Source organism: Gouania willdenowi, chromosome 24 (genome assembly GCF_900634775.1).
Source record: "Gouania willdenowi chromosome 24, fGouWil2.1, whole genome shotgun sequence".
NCBI classification, from domain to species: Eukaryota; Metazoa; Chordata; class Actinopteri; order Blenniiformes; family Gobiesocidae; genus Gouania; species Gouania willdenowi.
The window spans coordinates 7,686,322-7,704,589 of NC_041066.1; the positions used below are offsets into that span (position 1 = coordinate 7,686,322).

The 18,268-nt window shown below is 40.1% G+C and overlaps 1 protein-coding gene across 1 annotated transcript in view; it reads right to left on the reverse strand.

The window, feature by feature from the left end:
* Window positions 1–18,268, reverse strand: part of ryr3 (ryanodine receptor 3) — a 169,407-nt gene that overhangs the window by 7,545 nt on the left and 143,594 nt on the right. The window contains 16 exon segments of the mRNA XM_028439455.1: window positions 926–968; window positions 1,266–1,396; window positions 1,482–1,682; window positions 3,408–3,494; window positions 3,595–3,757; window positions 3,829–3,881; window positions 4,581–5,866; window positions 6,929–7,010; window positions 9,074–9,178; window positions 9,253–9,381; window positions 9,461–9,549; window positions 9,627–9,707; window positions 11,050–11,064; window positions 16,159–16,232; window positions 16,310–16,386; window positions 17,012–17,091. Of these exon segments, the coding sequence (XP_028295256.1) occupies window positions 926–968; window positions 1,266–1,396; window positions 1,482–1,682; window positions 3,408–3,494; window positions 3,595–3,757; window positions 3,829–3,881; window positions 4,581–5,866; window positions 6,929–7,010; window positions 9,074–9,178; window positions 9,253–9,381; window positions 9,461–9,549; window positions 9,627–9,707; window positions 11,050–11,064; window positions 16,159–16,232; window positions 16,310–16,386; window positions 17,012–17,091 (2,696 nt within the window).

Genomic DNA, 18,268 nt, shown 5'->3' on the forward strand with positions numbered 1-18,268 from the left:
ACAGTGGAGTGTATATTAGTAAACCAGGATATGATCATACAGGTTATGCATGCATTTCTCCAAGTGGTTTAAACATATAGAGCAGCAGTTCTCAGTTTCTATATAAAAACTACAATAGAACATAATGATGGAATGATACAGTAACACATTTTAAAGAATCTCATTTTCTAAGTAAGTAGAATGAAACAATATTTAGTGCCTCCTGATTAGATTTATTTCCTATCATCTCCTGCCTGGTGTGGAACCAACACTCTTGTCTTTTCAGTTCAAGTTTATAATGAAGATAATTTCCATTGTCATTATTATGATGATTATCATTTTTAATGCTTTTATTTGTTAATTTCCCACTCTCTTTATCTCAAGTACCAGTAGTGCCTCGAGCAGGGTTCCTACAGCTTTAGTCAACTTCATTTTAAAACTTTATATTGCCATTTGAAATTAAATTTAAGACCAACTTAACCTTAAACATAATTGGAGAAAAAAATGCCACATCAATTACATAGGGTCAGGGTCATTTTTTAAATGTCTAGTGCAACTGGCGACCCCCAAAGTAAACACTTTGTAAAAATACACAAAATGACAGTAAAATACACAAAAAAAAAAAAAAAAACACTAAAAATAATCAAAAACACAAGACGACAAGATAAATAGCCAGAAATCTATAAAATAATAAAAATACAAAAAATTAAAAGCATTAAGAAAAATCTTTAATGGAAAGGTAATTTTCATTAAAATGTTAACATGTTATTTATTTTGAATGTGAGACTAATTACAATCATAAAATCAAACTTGTGTGTTAAAATTTAAGACTTTTGAAAATGTAATGCTTTAAGACTTCTTAAGGATCCGCAGGAACCCTGCTAGGGGTACACGCACCCCCATTTGAGAAACACTGGTATATGGAACACCAGTTATGTGAACTAACCTTGCGCTTGATGAACTTGTCCCAGTAGTTGTTTGGGAAAGACCTGCAACCCAAAGTCAATCATCTGTATTAGAAGATGAATTATTTATGCACCAGAAAATAACTGAAACAGATGATTTTTATTTGTTTTTAAATTTTGCAATGTTAATTTAATTGTTCCAAAACCTTTTTATCTTTTATTATTATTATTATTATTTGAATTCATTAGATATATTTCCATTTAAAATAATCATGAATAAAGATGTTTTTCTCAGTGCAAATCAAAATAGAGCTTACAGGCAGTTTACTTCATAAACATTATACTGTATTTATTGAGGATTGTTGTTGTTGTGTAACTCACGGTGTGTTGATGACCAATCGGTCCCACTGGCCTTTGATGTCATCATCAGACGGCTGCTCAGTAATGTAGAGCCCGTCAAACTCCAGCTCCCTGGCAATCTCCTTCTCCCTCTTGAAAACTACCAGAGGAACCTGAACGCATCACATGCTTTCTGTGAGTCAGGTGAAACCGATCGTCTGAGTGAAGACGTACACTGCGGGGTGACGGCGAGCCCACCTTTAGGCAGTAATATCCCACCAGGCAGACGAGGGAGATGACCGTGTGGAAGACGGCGAGGAAGCGCAGCGTGGGCAGCATGTAGCCAGTGCTCTCCTGGAGCACAAACTCATCCATGTCGAAGAGCGTGTTCTCATCGTCATCCTCGCCTCCTTCCCATTGGGTTTCATCGTCAATCTCCTCATTACTTTCCTCTGTGACCTGTGGAGCACAGTGGAGAGCATGTGTAGTGCACCTCAATCTGTTCACCTGTGCTTTACTAAATGCCTGAGCATCACAAAGTGTCCCTTTTTCAGTGATATTGACATCACATTGATGTGAACCAAAGTGTTCTGTTTTCTATTTCTACACACCTGTGTAAAATGTCCCAGTTACTCATTATCATCTTTATTTTCATTATGTATCCCATGTCAAAGAACAGCATGGATTATTGAGTTATATATGTATATATATTTCTACACTCAAAAACCACCAGCTTTTGTCTTTAGGCCAGTGATGGGGAACAAAACTGTACTTCTCTGATGCGAGGGCCACACGTTCCTCTTAAAGTGTACTTGAATGTCGTGGGGAGGGGCATGTGCAATTTCGTTGTACTTTGTACAATGACAGTAAAAAAAAAAAATTCTAAGGATTCTTTAATAATAGTGACAAATAAGAAGTTGTCCTTTCCTTGTTTTTTTTTTTTAAAGCTACTTTGGATAAGATACAGACCAATTTCAAACACTTAAAACAATGTTTATCAGATAAATCCATAGTTTAGGCCTAATTTATCAATAAATAGAAGATCATTTCATCTCCACTGTAAAAACTCCATTTGTTGACATTTTGGATTGAGGAGTTGTGGAGACGGGTACATATAAGTGTTTTTACTTCATTCTGGTATCACTGGGAATACTGGGAACAAACTGGAACCTTAACTGGTGAAAAACAAAAGAAATCATGGTAAGAATGAAGTAAAAACACTTTTCTGACTCCACATCCCATTGTTTGATTCATTGATCGATGAGGCCTCCACTAGAAGTTCATCTCAATTAAAATGGACATGGGTAGCTGTATTAAAGTTGGGGACATGAAATAAAATGGATTCAGCTGCTTGGCCATGGCCGACTACCGGAGACTCACACATGCATGAGATTATCACCTTGATTGATAAAGTCTGGGACTTTCCTTATGTGAAGGCAGCCTGACATGTGCTCGAGGAGAACATGCAAACCTAAGACTACTATTGTTAAAGGCGCAGTCTGCAACTCTTATAAAAGTGACTTATTTGCTAAAGCTGTCACTATGTACGGACAGCTTTACATCAAACTAGTAGTTTGTGTGAAAAAACAGACTCATTGAGTCCCCACTGCTGCTCCTGCAGCCTTTGGTAAATTGCCAGAATGCACCGTGACCGAGCAAAAAGAACCAATCAGAGCCTGGATTGTGTTTGATGGGTTGTCTGACAGCTGTTGCTCACAGGCCCTGCCCCTTTCGCATAGCTGGAGCGCCTTTTTTTTTTTTTTTTTTTTTTACAGTGTATGGTCTGGAGGAGTAGAAGATGGAATTGGTGACTTTTCTGCTTGAAAGGTAAATACTGCTGCTTGATTAACATTATGTTTTATTTATAATTGTTACACTAGAAATCTGTGGTGCATGTGTTGTTCATGTGTGTGCAGCAGCCTCCGTGTGGGCTGCTGTAAGTGACACTGTGTTGTTGCTGCTGTTGCTGTGGTGTGTGCACATAGAGAGAGAGAAGCGCTGCAGTAATATGCTTTTAACAGAGCATGTTATATTATTGTGATGTTGCTGTCGGACTAACGTTAGCTTGTTAGCTCCTCTGAGGGAGGGACTGTGGAAAGTTTGGAGGCAGGGCAAGAGAGCAGTGGGGAGGGAGGGGGAGAGAGGGATTTGAGAGTTGCGGACTGCACCTTTAAATTGTGTTACCTTGTAGAAAAGCAGGATGAAGTTGATGGCGAAGCACACAAACAGAGCCAGGAAGCGGAGGTTGTAGAAGTTACGGGCCAGGTAGTTCTGAAAGAGGGAGGTTGGGTCACTAAAGCTCATTAAATGCTGAAAATGCAGATTGTTGGGTCAAACTTGAGTAAATTAAACTAGTTTCAAGACTCCTCACCAGAATCTTGTTCAAATAGACGTCTAGAACAGCGAAGACGCGAGACATGAAGGCTGGCGCCGCCTCTTGGGGCTGACTGGACCTGGTTTTAGCCTTCTCCTCCATCACTGGCTCCTTGGTCTCCTCCTCCTTTGGTTTGTCCTCCTTCTCCTGGTTCTCTTTGCTGTGATGGAGAACATTTACTCAGCACACAGTGCGTGACAATCAACACTAGACTCTGAGGAAGTTACTCACTCAGCTTTTTCTGGTTCGTTCTCTGGACTTTCAACAGGCTTGGCAGCAGATTTCTGCAACAGACGCAGGTTTTGATGTAATGGAACTAGCATTGGGGTCAATTATAATTGTAATTGCGTAATCGGTCATTATTACAATTATGACATAATTATAAACGTAACTGAAAAAAAATGCTGCTGTTTTAATCGTAATTGAATTGTAATTGAATTCAGATATTTGACTTTATAATTGTAATTGGAATGAACACTATAAAAACTGTAATTTTCAATGCAATTAAACACAAAACTGTGGAACTATGTTACAGTTCTATGTCTTACACATACGTAGTTAATAATTATTAAAATGTGTTTCATATCAAGTTTACCTGGGTATACAGACATAAAATGGCTCAGACACCCACACCAAAAATATTAATACCAATATTGTCATTGATTATGAAGCCTTACAAGGTAACCAAGAGATGAGAAACAAATTAGATGATAGATAATATTTTTTTCCTGTATTTTACAGCTGATTTAAGGCAGGTTATGTTTTATGGGCTTCTTTATTTAAGGCTCAGTAATTGTGAATAATTGTAATTGAACTTTAGTATCTAACATTGTAACTTAAGGGAAAAAATAATTGTAATTTTAGTTGGAATTGGAAACAATGCTATTCATCGTAATTGAGTTGTAACTAAAAATATAATTGTAATTCAAAAATGTAATTGACCCCAACCCTGGATGGATCATCAAGGGGTTTCAACTACAGACCTTCTTCTGATCAGCTGATGAGCCATCGGCGCTGAGCTCAGAAACATCCCCCAGGCCCAGCTCCACGTGTTTCCCACCCTCTCTCTTTGGTGCCGTCAACATCTCCAACATCACATCAACCTCAGCGATGTCGCCCGCTGGCGCCATGGCTGCGTCCATGCTTCCCGATGACTCCGCAGCCTCCACCTTTTCTCCCTCCATCACGTCTCCATGGATACCAAACTGAGTGGGATCAGGCATGTTGCCCAGGATGTCCGTCACCTTCATGTTTTTGGCACCCTCGACCAGCCCGCCGCCAAACATGGAGGACCAGATCAGGTGGAAGAACCCAAAGATGATGCCGTAGATTCCTTTGAAGAATCCGGTGAACAACATCCAGAAGAATGAGAAGAAACCGGTGATCATCTCCTTGATGCTCAACTTCTTCACCTTCTTGAATTGCTTGCACAGGTTCTTAATTGAGAAGACGTTGCGGACATGGTGGATTTTCTTTTTGACGGAGCGACAGGCGTTTGTGAAAGCTGAGGCCGACTCCACGCTGCCCTCTTCCTCTGCAGAAAGCTCGTCCAGGAGGCTGTGTCCTTCTTCTTCTTCCTCTTCCTCAGGCTGCTCCACCTCATCAGGCTCAGAGATCTTGGACGCAAGCTGCATCTCAAAGATGGTGTCCTCACAGAAGTTCACAAACATCTCCATCTTCTCGCTCTCTCCTCCCTCGTTCACCACGTCGAAGATGAACTGGCGCTTGGACTCTTTGACCTGAGGTTTCTCCCACTGCTCTCTGCTGGACTCGCTGATCTCAAAGTAAACCCTCTCGATGCGTTTACCGCTGCCCATGATCTCGATGCGGCCCAGGTAGGGCTCAAAGTAGCTGAGCACACTTTCTGCCAGGTCTAAGAAGGTGGTGAGACGCGAGTCGTGGGGCATGTGCTCGGACAGGTTAGTCAGAAGTACGGCCAGGTTAAAGCCGATGTCCTTGGCGGGCTCGTGGAAACGCTCCACAAACTCTTTGTAGTTGAACATGTCGTTCTCGTCGGCCTCGGCGCACGAGAGCAGGAACTCAATCTCCGACTGGTTGTACAGCTTCTGGCTCTCCATGGACTTTTGGAAGTCCTTCTTGGAAATCATGCCCTTACACTCGGGGTCGTACTCTTTAAAGTTGTCGGATGTGGTGAGATCTTTCAACTTGAGGAACATATCAAAGAATTTGAGGATCATCTCCAAGTTGTTGGAAGACTCCACCAATGTGTCGACCATCTGCTTTCCGATTGTTCCGTTCACCACATTTCCTGCAGAGGAGGCAAAAGTTGACTCACTTTGTGCAAACGGTGCTCTGAAACAAATCAGAATATCTGGATTCCTAAAGAAAATGTACGTAAGGATGCGAAAACTTAACACCTCGGAGTCAGTATAACCCGTAAGAATTTACTACTATTCTCTCACGTGACATCTCAGTACGTTTCTTTGTAAAATGTCTCTTTGAACAGCTGATTAGCAACAGGTAGCATGGGCAATGATTAGAAGACTATTATGACACTATGATGACTAGATGAGTAGCTTTAACTGGCCACATGCATAAATGCATAAATGTAAAATACATTGAATCATATCTAAGAAAACAAAAACACACAAGGTGACGACAAATATACACAAAACTAACATAAAAAAATACAAAACGATAAAAATACAGAACTGGCTCTAAAAACACTCAAAGACATAAAAAATGACTCAAAACAAACTGAAAACAATAAAAATAGACAAAATGACAACAAATAACACAAACCCTTTGCTCTCTCCTGTATTAATGCTCAGATTATTCAATACTCTAAATGTTGACATGAAAGTTAAAAATGTGGCCCTGAATCACTTTTTTGTGGCCCCCTGCTGTCTCTGCTTTATTGTTTTTCCCTCCCTTCCTGCTTCTGTTCGGTGTGCTGCTCACCATGCTGTGTGTGTAGCCCCTCCCCTCCCCTATATTAACTAATCACATGGAGCTTTTACTAAGAAATTCATTTAATCGACATGTCACTATTTGTTAGATACCGAATAATGTACAAATAAAAATGGGAGAACATAGCAGGGGTGTTTAGGAGACGAGTTATAAATCTATATATATCTATAAAAATCTGTTCTATAATAATAAAGTACAACGAAAACATAATTGAGGATGATATAAGTCCTCACTAATAAATCATGGTTGTAATCCAGTTGGATTAGTGTCTCAGTTCAAACAAAGATGAATATAAAGAGGATCTATAATCTGTAGGACAGCAGCCCTTCAGAACATAACCTGGTTAATATTCTGAATGTCAGCTTTTCTTTGATCGTTATCACATCGATCAGTTTCGTACCTTCAAGCAGAGACAGAAGCATGACGATCATGTCCTTCTGTAAATCCATCAACTCCTTCAGCAGCTCAATCTGACTGGCATCCTGCAGAGAGACACAGCACTGAGTCACATACATGGTTTCATCATTTACATTTCTCACATTTTAGAACATCCCCTTTACATTTCTGATCAATGAATCATGTGTGATTGGAGCTTTTATGGCTATTCTTCTTGTATAGGTTTATTTTAAATTAATGAACCATTATAAACAAGCTGCGACTCAATTTTTTTCAGTATTAAACATTTACAAAGAAATAGGGTGCAGTTAGTATAAAGTATGTCTAATAATATCACTGTGCATTAGGGCTACTTGCATAACTGTGTAATGAAACTGTAGTTTTTGCAGATAAAACCCATCCTTTCATTTTTTGTATTATGCCACATACTTTTTTAATCTGTATAATTATGAAAATAACAAATTCATATAGTTTATACAGAACAATTATGTCTGAGCAGTAACAAGATGATAAAAAAAAACTAAGAAAAAAACTTTAGGAATCGTATTACTGCCCCCTAGTGTTAGAAAAATAAAAGGCAATAAAACCTCTATAAAAGAAATTCTGTTTATTTTAAGTTTTTGGTTGTTGCAAATCCCTGAGGCGCACTGAAAACAAGTCAGTGACCCACGTTAGATATATATAAAAACCCAAATGTTTCTAATTCCACTTTGATTGTTTTATTTTAAGAATTTGTTTCATATGGCCATCAGTAGAGCCTTCAGCTTTTTATCATATTTATAGATTTAATAGGAGCTCACAGTACGTGACGGGTAAAGTAACAGATTACAAATACTAACGTTACTATAATTGAGTTGCTTTTATGGGCACTTTGAATATATTTCTAAATCAGTCATTTTAGTAAATTTGCCTTTACTTTAAAAGTAGTCAAGTAATTTGTTACATTTCTACAAGCAACCGTTACTGAGTAAATTATAATTATTTTGTTTTAAAATGAACAGACATTGTGAAACTACAAAATATGAAATGACCAGACAACAATCAAATGCATCATATCATAGCCGACCAATCAGATTAAACGTAATACACGGCGCCAAAACAGCATTGAATGTCGGTTATTTTCTCAGTTTCAGATTTCATAAATGTAGCCATCTGTATCTATATAATCTATACTTAGAGACTGAGAGTTTATTTATTTTGAATTGATTTATTTTTGTTTAAAAAAGAATTGTACATTTTGACAAACCTTTTATTTTATACAGATGCCTTTGTGGAAAATAAATGAAGATCCAACTGTCCAAATGATTTATAAAGCAAGTAAAGGTTCACTTCCAAAAGAGTTGCAGAAAAGATTTTTAGAGAGAGAAGGGGAATATAATTTAAGAAGAAAACTACATTTCAAGATCCAATATGCTAGAAAAACATTGAAAAAAATGAGTATAACAATATCAGGGGTTAAATTATGGAACTGTCTAAAGGACGAAATAAAACAAAGCACCAACATAAACCAGTTTAAAAAGCTTTTTAAATCATATATCGTTAGTAAGTATAAGAAAGAAGGGCAACAATTTTACCTAGGACAGCAATAATATATAATATGTATATCATGGTATAAAATATATTAATACTTAAACATAATAAAAGGTTCATATTAATTTATACATTGCCACTCTAAATTTAATTGATGAAATGTGTGTCGTAAATATGAAATAGTACAATATTAATATTATGTACATGTCATATACATTCATGTGTATGTATGTTTGATGTGAATGTATAAACTGTATATATATAAAACTTGTGCAGAATACATATTGAATATATATTGTGAAAATAGTAATATAAGTTAAATATTTTGTGTGTGTGTGTGATATTATGTTTCGTTTTGTTGTGATGCAGTAGGTGTGTAGAAGCTTCTACCTACACACTGTTCTGTACTTTCTTGTTTGTGAAGACCGCCGAAAAAAAAAAAGTGTGCAAGATTTAGTTTCTTCCTTTTTAAGTTTATACATGAGATGTTTACTGTAAGATTTATTACCAAAAATAAATGTGTACTTAACTACAATTTCAATAAAGTAACAGTGCTTCTACTTGAGTAGGATATATTAGTACTCTGTACACCTCTGTTAGTGAGTCTGAGCTAGTGCACCTGTGACAGTTTCATCTGCATGTTTGCAAACACGTGCAGGAATCCCACCACGGCGTCCCACAGTCTGCTGTGAGCTAAACTCTGCTGGTTCCCAATGCATGGACCCTGTGGGAAAGCAACATCACGAGAAGTTAAATCAAGTCAAACAAATATAAAAACACTATAAACGGAGGCTTTACCTGAATGTACTCAGTTAGCGAGTTGAAAATCTGCTTGGCTACAGATAACGCTTTGGAGAAGTTAATTTTCCCCGTCTCGTCGATGACGTCTTTACCAGAATAATACCAGTAGAAGTCACTGATTGATTCCTACCAGCGGGACAGAAATGTGACCAATCGTTACCGATGCATTAACAAGCTGAGAATCAATGATCTGTGTGATTGACACCTGTAGACGGAGGAGATAGTCCACTGTGCTGATGATGATGTTCACTGTGGTTGTGTTTCCAGTTTGGGTTCTTAAGAAGTTCTGGAAATCTGAGCCACACACAATCCAACTTCAATGCATGGCTCACAGTAAAGCCACGTGAGGAATAATGGAATTAATGATTTACCTCCGTTGTGCCCCTCGCACAAAAGTTGCAAAAAGCGAAAAAGATCTTTGGTGAACTCGTCGTTTTGCAGCACCTTAGAGCCTTGACAGAAAGAAAACTTTGGTGAATAAATGTGAAAACTCAAACCAGAGTTGGGGTCAATTATAATTGTAATTGCAAAATTGATCATTACTTACAGCTATGGCGTAATTATAATAGTAATTGTAAAAATATGCTGTCATAATCATAATGACACTGTAATTGAGTTTCAATAATTGATTTTGCAATTGTATTTGTCATGAAAATTCGATAAAAAGTTTCAATTATAATTTAATGCAAAACTGCATTTCTACAGATATGTAGTTAATTATTAAAATATGTTTTATATCAAGCTTTCAAACATCTTACCATTTAAAAAAATCTGAAATCCAGGGCCATACTGACACAAAAAAGGCTCAGACGCCCACACCAAAAATATTAAAACCTAAATTTTCATTGATTACAAAGTCTAACAAGGTAACCAATAGATATGATAGAAATAAGATGATATTGTATTTTTGTGTATTTTTCAGATGATTTAGGACCTGTTATCATAAGAGATGCTAACAGTAAGCTAACCAGAGGAAGGTTAACTTTTATGAGGTTATTTATTTCAGGCTCAGTAATTGTGATTAATTGTAATTGAAGAATTGAGAATGTAATTGACTTTCTGAGGATAAAAAATATTGGAATTTAAATGTAACTGGGAAAAAATGCTGGTCACTCTAATCATTCTTGATTGTAACTGAACACAGGTAATTGAAGACATGATTGTAATTGAAAAATGTAATTGACCCCAACCCTGACTCAAACCAACATATGACTCCATAAATGCATTGGATATGAAGCAAGCAGGACATGTTCAAATCCTCTCTGTAAAGTCTTTAGATTACAGGTTCCAAACTGAATCCAAATGCACTTTAATTAAACACTGGGACGTTTCCATAAGCAGGAGGAAGCTGGCTAACTTTCACATGCCTGATGTTTTACTGTGCACACATCATCAAAACATGTCAAAGTTAGGCATGTGTATCACTACCAACTTGGTGAAATAAGGCCCAAGTCCAAAGCAAAACAAAGCTTTGCTTAGGCTGTGGAGGAGTCCACAGGCTCTCAGTCACAACACTGGATGGTGCCACTGAACGCCTCACAACAACAACAACAGGTGGAGCATCAATCGGAGGATTTGCATTAGTAAATGGAACAGATAGCACAGAAAAGGACAAAGTATGCATGATGGAGACTTTTCTGTGTACGCAGCATGCACGGAGTTTCCCTACAGGAAAGAGGGCGGGGCCGGGACACTAAGGAAAGCAGGAAGTATGGACCACAAATATGAAAAAGGGTGGGGGGCATTCAGGGTGGAAGCATAGCCATGTCACGATGATCCACGTTTGCTATTTACCCTGCTGAGTGTGGACTGCCATCGATGGGATTTTAAAATGACAGGAAGGAGACGCACAAAAAACACCAAGACATAAGCAAAAAGAGAAGACAAGGAGTTACATTACAAAAAGGTATGAACACATCACTGTACGTGTGGAAAACAAAGACGTGCAGTGACAGAATCAAACCCCGGGGCCTGGGCTGTCTACTTTACGTTAAGAAATATGAGTCAGTTATGGTGAAGAGATTACAGTAACAAGGACACAAGTAGTAGCCATGAATTGTTAAACATAGAAGTTGATGAAAACATTTAAAGGAATGATTAAACGACAAATAAGTGAGTGTTGTTAAAATAGAGGATGATGCATAGTTTTTTAACCTGTTGAGCCCCAGCAACTGTTCTCTGAAAATCACAAACCCATAACAAAGTTTTTCTAGGTTTCTACATGACCTACATGGTTAATTTTTGTTCAGATTGAAGTAAGATCCTTAGTGGTTACAGATGATGTGAAACTTTGGAAATATATGATACTGACACTAAATATTTTAAATACAGAAAGCTGTAGTCCGCACAAAAAAATAGAGATTTACATGAAATTTAAAGCCAATTATCATTATCGAAGGCTAAAAAAGCAGAAATAATTGAACTAATGTATGGACATCAACTGCAGCAAGTTTGGTGATAATAATAAACAATCAGCCAAAGATACTCAGGTTTTTGTACAAAAAAGTGAAGGCGGAAGCCCACTTTGCAACAACTGTGACAAAGTTTTCCACAAGTTTGGAAACAAGTGTGTAACTGTAATATGTCAGTCAAATTGATTCCAATCAGAATCAGAATCAGAATCAGAAATGTTTTATTTGCCATGTACAGTTTTGAGGACAGTACAAGGAATTTGACTTGGTGGTTGGTGCACAAAACAAGCAACAAAAAGAAACAAAAGAAATAAAAACAACACAACAAAGAACAACCCAGCAACAATAATAATAATAATGATAAATATAAAGGATGAGGGATAAATAAAGGATAGATAGAGAATAAATGATAAATAGGATAAATATAAATATAAATATATATATACAGTGCAGCAGGTATCAAGCTGGCGGAGGTGGTGATCGGGGGGGGGGGGGGGGGGGGGGGGGGGGGTTCAGTGGGTGACTTGGGGTGTGTTCATGTGGATGGTGGCAGAGGGAAAGAAGCTGTTTTTGTGTCTGGAGGTTCTGGTCCTGATGGACCGAAACCTCCTACCAGAAGGGAGAGATTGAAACAGTTTATGACCGGGGTGGGAGGGGTCGGCCACAATCTTTCCTGCACGCCTCAAAATCCTGGAGGCGTACAGGTCCTGGAGGGAGGGCAGATTGCAGCCGATGACCTTCTCTGCAGAGTGGATGATACGCTGCAGTCTGGCCTTGTCCTTGGCCGTAGCTGCAGCGTACCAGATGGTGATGGAGGAGCAGAGGATGGACTGGATGATGGAGCTGTAGAAGTTCACCATCATCTTTGTTGGCAGACTGAACTTCTTCAGCTGCCGCAGAAAGTACATCCTCTGCTGAGCTTTTTTGATAAGGGAGCTGATGTTCAGCTCCCACTTGAGGTCCTGAGTGATGATGGTCCCCAGGAAGCAGAAGTACTCTACAGAGCTCACTGTAGAGTCTCCCAGGGTGAGGGGGGTGAGGGGGGCTGGGTTCTTCCTGAAGTCTGCTATCATCTCCACTGTCTTTAAAGCGTTGAGCTCCAGGTTGTTCTGGCTGCACCAGGACACCAGCCGGTCTGTCTCCCACCTGTAGTCGGACTCGTCTCCATCAGCGATGAGACCGATGATGGTCGTGTCGTCTGCAAACTTCAGGAGTTTGACCGACTGGTGAGAGGAGGTGCAGCTGTTGGTGTACAGGGAGAAGAGCAGAGGAGAAAGAACACAGCCCTGAGGAGATCCAGTGCTGATGGTCCGGGGAGCAGAGATGGTTTTTCCCAGCTTCACGTGCTGCTTCCTGTCAGACAGGAAGTCTGTGATCCACCTGCAGGTGGAGTCTGGCACGTTCAGCTGGGAAAGCTTGTCCTGAAGGAGAGCTGGGATTATTGTATTAAAGGCAGAGCTGAAGTCCACAAACAGGACCCTGGCGTAGGAGCCTGGGGAGTCCAGGTGCTGGAGGATGAAGTGGAGAGCCAGGTTTACAGCATCGTCTACTGACCTGTTGGATCTATAGGCAAACTGCAGGGGGTCCAGGTGGGGGTCGGTGATGTCCTTGATGTGGGAGAGCATGAGGCGTTCAAAGGACTTCATGACCACAGATGTCAGAGCGATGGGTCTGTAGTCATTAAGTCCTGTGATCCTCAGCTTTTTAGGGACAGGAACGATGGTGGAGGCCTTAAAACAGGCTGGTACGGTGCATGTCTCCAGTGAGGTGTTAAAAATGTCTGTGAACACTGGAGACAGCTGATCAGCACAGTGCTTCAAGGTAGAGGGAGAGACAGAGTCCGGTCCACAAGCCTTACGGGGGTTTTGTCTCCTGAAAAGTCTATTTACATCTCTCTCTTTGATGGAGAAAGGTGTCTCTGTGGGAGGGGGGGAGGAGGGGGGGAAGATAGGGGAGAGAGCCTCTGTAGGCAGCTGGGGTGAAACTGTAGCTTTGATGTGGGGGGTGAAGGTGTTGGAGTGAGGCTGGTCAGAGGTGTGAGGGGGGTTGGAGTCAGGTCTGTCCCATTGTCTGTCAAATCTACAATAGAACTCATTCAGACTGTTGGCCAGGCAGAGGTCGTTAGCAGCAGCAGGGGCTCTGGGCTTGTAGTTTGTAATTTGCCTGAGCCCTCTCCAGACAGAAGCTGAGTCATTTGCAGAGAACTGATGTTGTAACTTCTCTTGGCTTTTCTCACCTCCTTTTCAAACGTGTACTTCGACTCTCTGTACCTGGCTCTGTCTCCACTCCTGAAAGCGACCTCTTTGTCTGCCCTCAGCCCTCTGAGCTTAGCTGTGAACCAGGGTTTGTCATTGTTATAACTCACCCTGGTCTTTGATGGAATGCAGCTGTCCTCACAGAAGCTGATGTAGGACGTCACAGCGTCTGTAAACTCATCCAGAGAACTGTTCACAGACCTGAAAACATCCCAGTCAGTCCAGTCCAAACACTCCTGGAGTTTCTCCACTGCTTCACTGGTCCACTGTTTAGATTCCTTCACCACAGGTTTACAGAGCTTCAGCCTCTGTCTGTATGAAGGAATCAGATGGACCATCAAATGGTCCGATAGGCCCAGTGCAGCACGGGAAACGGCGTGATAAGCACTGCTTAGTGTGGTGTAACAGTGATCCAGTGTCTTCTCCTCTCTGGTCGGACATTTAATTAATTGTCTATATTTGGGGAGCTGGTGTGAGAGGTCCCCTTTATTAAAGTCACCAAGCACAATGATAAAAGAGTCCGGGTAGGTCCGCTCCATGCACAGGATCTGGTCGGCGAGTGTGCGCTGTGCCTCGCGCACATCAGCTGACGGTGGGATGTACACGCCAACCAGGATGAATGAAGCGAACTCACGGGGAGAATAGAAGGGTTTGCTGTTGATAATAAAGGATTCCAGGTGAGGAGAGCAGTGCTGGAGGATCACTGTCACGTCGTTACACCAGTTACTGTTCACATAAAAGCAGATTCCTCCACCTTTCTTCTTCCCGGTGAGCTCCGCGTCTCGGTCCGCTCTGTGAAGTTGGAAGCCGGCCAACTGCAGCGCAGAGTCCGGTACCGCTCCACACAGCCACGTTTCCGTGAAGCACAGAACAGAAGATGAGGAGAAGTCTCTGTTTCTACCTAACAGCAGCTGGAGTTCGTCCACTTTGTTACACAGTGAGCGCACGTTAGAGAGGAATATCCCCGGTAACGGTGTGCGCCGGCCGCGCTGGCGGAGGCGCACCAGCGCACCAGCTCTTTTTCCTCTCCTCCGGCGCTTCACTGCGTGAGCAAAGGTGAGCGCACCTTTGAGTAAAATGTCCAGTAAATCCACAGAGGAAGCGATGAAAGTGGGAAATAAATCTCTCGGGGTTGTTGCCCTGACATTCAAGAGCTCTTCTCTTGAATAAGAGAAGCCAGTTGCGGATTTTACAACAAAAACAAGACAATAAAGTGCGCACCAACACACCACAGCAGCCATCCGCGGCGCCATCTTGCTTCAGGACATTATCAGTCTTATGTTTGAGCACTAGGTGTGGCAATTTGGCTTGAAATAAACACATTTTCATGCATTTTTATTCAGGTTTCTGCCGTGCCATGCGTAATGCTATTTTTTGTTGCACTCTTTGATGCCGTTATGCATGGATGTTATTCAGCAATGCTTTGACCAATCAGAAAGTTTGACAGAGGGTTGTAAAACTCAGAGCCTGGAGAAATTGGTGATAAACATGACGGAGACACACCTGAATGTTTGTTATGGTGGTATCTATCTGACGACACAATTTGGATTTATCAAAATATGGAGTTTTATGCACATTGGAGCAACTTTTGATAAGAAACAACAAAGATAAGTCACAATTTGTCATCATTGCTAACTTTTTCCGCTGTGTATTTTCTGATTTTGTGGCATTGTTTTGGTACGTAACATACCCGGCATGTATATCAGTGGATTCAGCTCGGCCTGTAGTTTCATGTAGGCTCTTGTTATAGAGCTCTCTGTGTATTTTGTGACTCACAGCAGTGGAAAAAGGCAGAATTTGCAGAGTTGCCAACTTTTCTTTCTTTGAATATAATGTGCTGGTGTGTGTGCTGTGGTCTTTTGTTATGAACGTGGGTTGGTTTTATCTGAGTTTCTTAAGATTACGGAGAGTTATAGAATGTGTGATTTCATTCATTCTTTACAACTTTTAGAACCATGAGAGTCACGGAAGTTAGAGCTGCCCCCGCCGGCGGGTCCGTTGGGGCTGAAGAGCAGTTCCTGCTTGTCTGCTCCCAGACTAAACCTGATATTGGACAAAACGTCAAACTTTACATAAATGTAAGAACAACAAACTAGCACGACGCTTAAAAAGTCACATTACCAGCAATAAAAACTAGACAGCTTAAAGATTCCCATTATTTTCAAAGTCGTCCAACAAACTGTGGGTTCCTGAGAAAGTAGAGCCTGCCATGACCTGAGGAGACATCTTTGACTCACTTGAACCTTCTTCTGTTACCATTCCAAGTCCTTCTGCTTTGTTTTGCCTCTCAAACGCATTCAGGTCCAGGACACTACAAGAAAACACTCCAGAGTCAGAGCGCGTGGCACAAATTGTTTTGTTTTTACAACACAACCAATACAGGTCTACCTGCACGACTGCATCAGTCCTGAAAGACTCTTAAAGAAGCCTGCGTCTCGTTTTTCTTTCAGGTAATCAAGCATTTTCTGCAGTGAGGGAAACACAACGTATTACATATTTACTGCTTAACTGTCATATTAGACCAGAAGATGGACAACAAAAATAAGACTCAATTATACCAAAAACACACAAAAAGACTACACAATCACAAAAAATACCCCAAGATAAATATACAAAAATGAAAAAAATCACACTTTAAACAGCAACAAAAACAATATTTCACACAGGGCCATGTAGCTTTGGATTTTTTTTCTTCGTCATTAATAAAAGCCTTCATTTAAAAACTGCATTTTGTGTTTACTTGTGTTATCTTTGACTAATGTTTAAATTTGTTTGATGATCTGAAACATTTAAGTGTGGAAAACATGCAAAAAAGTAAGAATTCAGGAAGGGGACAAACACTTTTTCACACCACTGTATATACTCATATATATGTATATATATACACAAAATTACTCCAACACACTAAACAAAAACAGCAAATTAAAGAAAAACGAACAAAATGACAACAAAAATACACAAAACACCAATAACTCCAAACATTAACAAAAAAACAGTTATTTCCTGTATTATTAATCACACTGTTCATTATTCTAAATGCTGACATAAATGTTAAGACAATCACATTTAATCAGTGCTGCATGAGCTCACCTGCTGAACTTGCACGTTGCCACCATTTAGGATGGAGATGCCCAGTTTCAGGGTGCAGGTCACCATGGGGCCCAGACGACCTGAAGCCAAAGCGAACACATACAAAAGATTTATTTTGGTAGAGAGGTCACCTTCTGATCGAGAGGTTGGGGGTTCGATCCCCGTCTATACCCGTCTATGCGTCAAAGTGTCCTTGGGCAAGACACTGAACCCTAAGTTGCTCCCAGTGGTTGACCAGCGCATTGCATGGCAGCTCAGTCCCACTGGTGTGTGAATGGGTGAATGAGTTGATATTGTACAGCACTTTGGGACTACTTCAATGTAGGCATGAAAGCGATATAAATCAAGTCCATTTACCATGTAATACTATAAAATATCGGATTTTTGAGCGGCAATTTCAACATTTTACATTTTTTTCACAGAGCAAATGCTCCTCGATTTATTGATCTATGAGGCCAACACTATGGCTGTGTTTGAAATGTCATACTAACATACTACTCATACTAAGTTGGTTGTCAAAATTAGTATGTAGTGCATTCACATTAGATAGTATGGAAAGATTGAGTATGCTAGAAATACTCTATACTATATGGGGACATATTTTAAGTATGCACAGTCATACTCAACCGCCCCATGATCCATTGCGAGTGGAACATAAAATCATCCTGGTACCAGCTTCAAGCTACAAATCAAACAACCCCTTTTCAAAATAAAAACATCTCTTCTTGTCTTCCATTTGTTTTTAACACTATTGTAAATAGGGCTCTTGTTTTGAAGAGTAGCACAATGGCAAGTCTCTGAAAATCTCTGAAATGTTGGTATGAAATGTGTTTCTGCAAGTTTTATGGATCAAATGAGGACATATTGATATTCTACTTGGTCACTTGATTTTAGAACTTTAAAAAGTGGAGAATCAACGGAGATATTTAGCCTCAGTGTGCTTCAGGTTTTTGTCGTAGGTTTAAAATGCATCTTAGGAAACTTGGAAGTATACTTCAGTGGGAATGCTCATCATCCTAATCATACTCATAGTATATAGTAGACAGTGTATACTATACACTGTATAGTATGTGATATGTGATTACAGAATCTCTCCTGGTCACACTGACTAAGCATACCATTTTCCAAGGTCTCTTCTCTTGTTATGCTTAGCGCTATCAGCAGCATACAAAACCTTGAGAGCACAGAACAACTATAGATTCATTGGAACACACACAAATGGAAACCTCTGAATCCCAGAGTGGTCTGCCTCAAAAA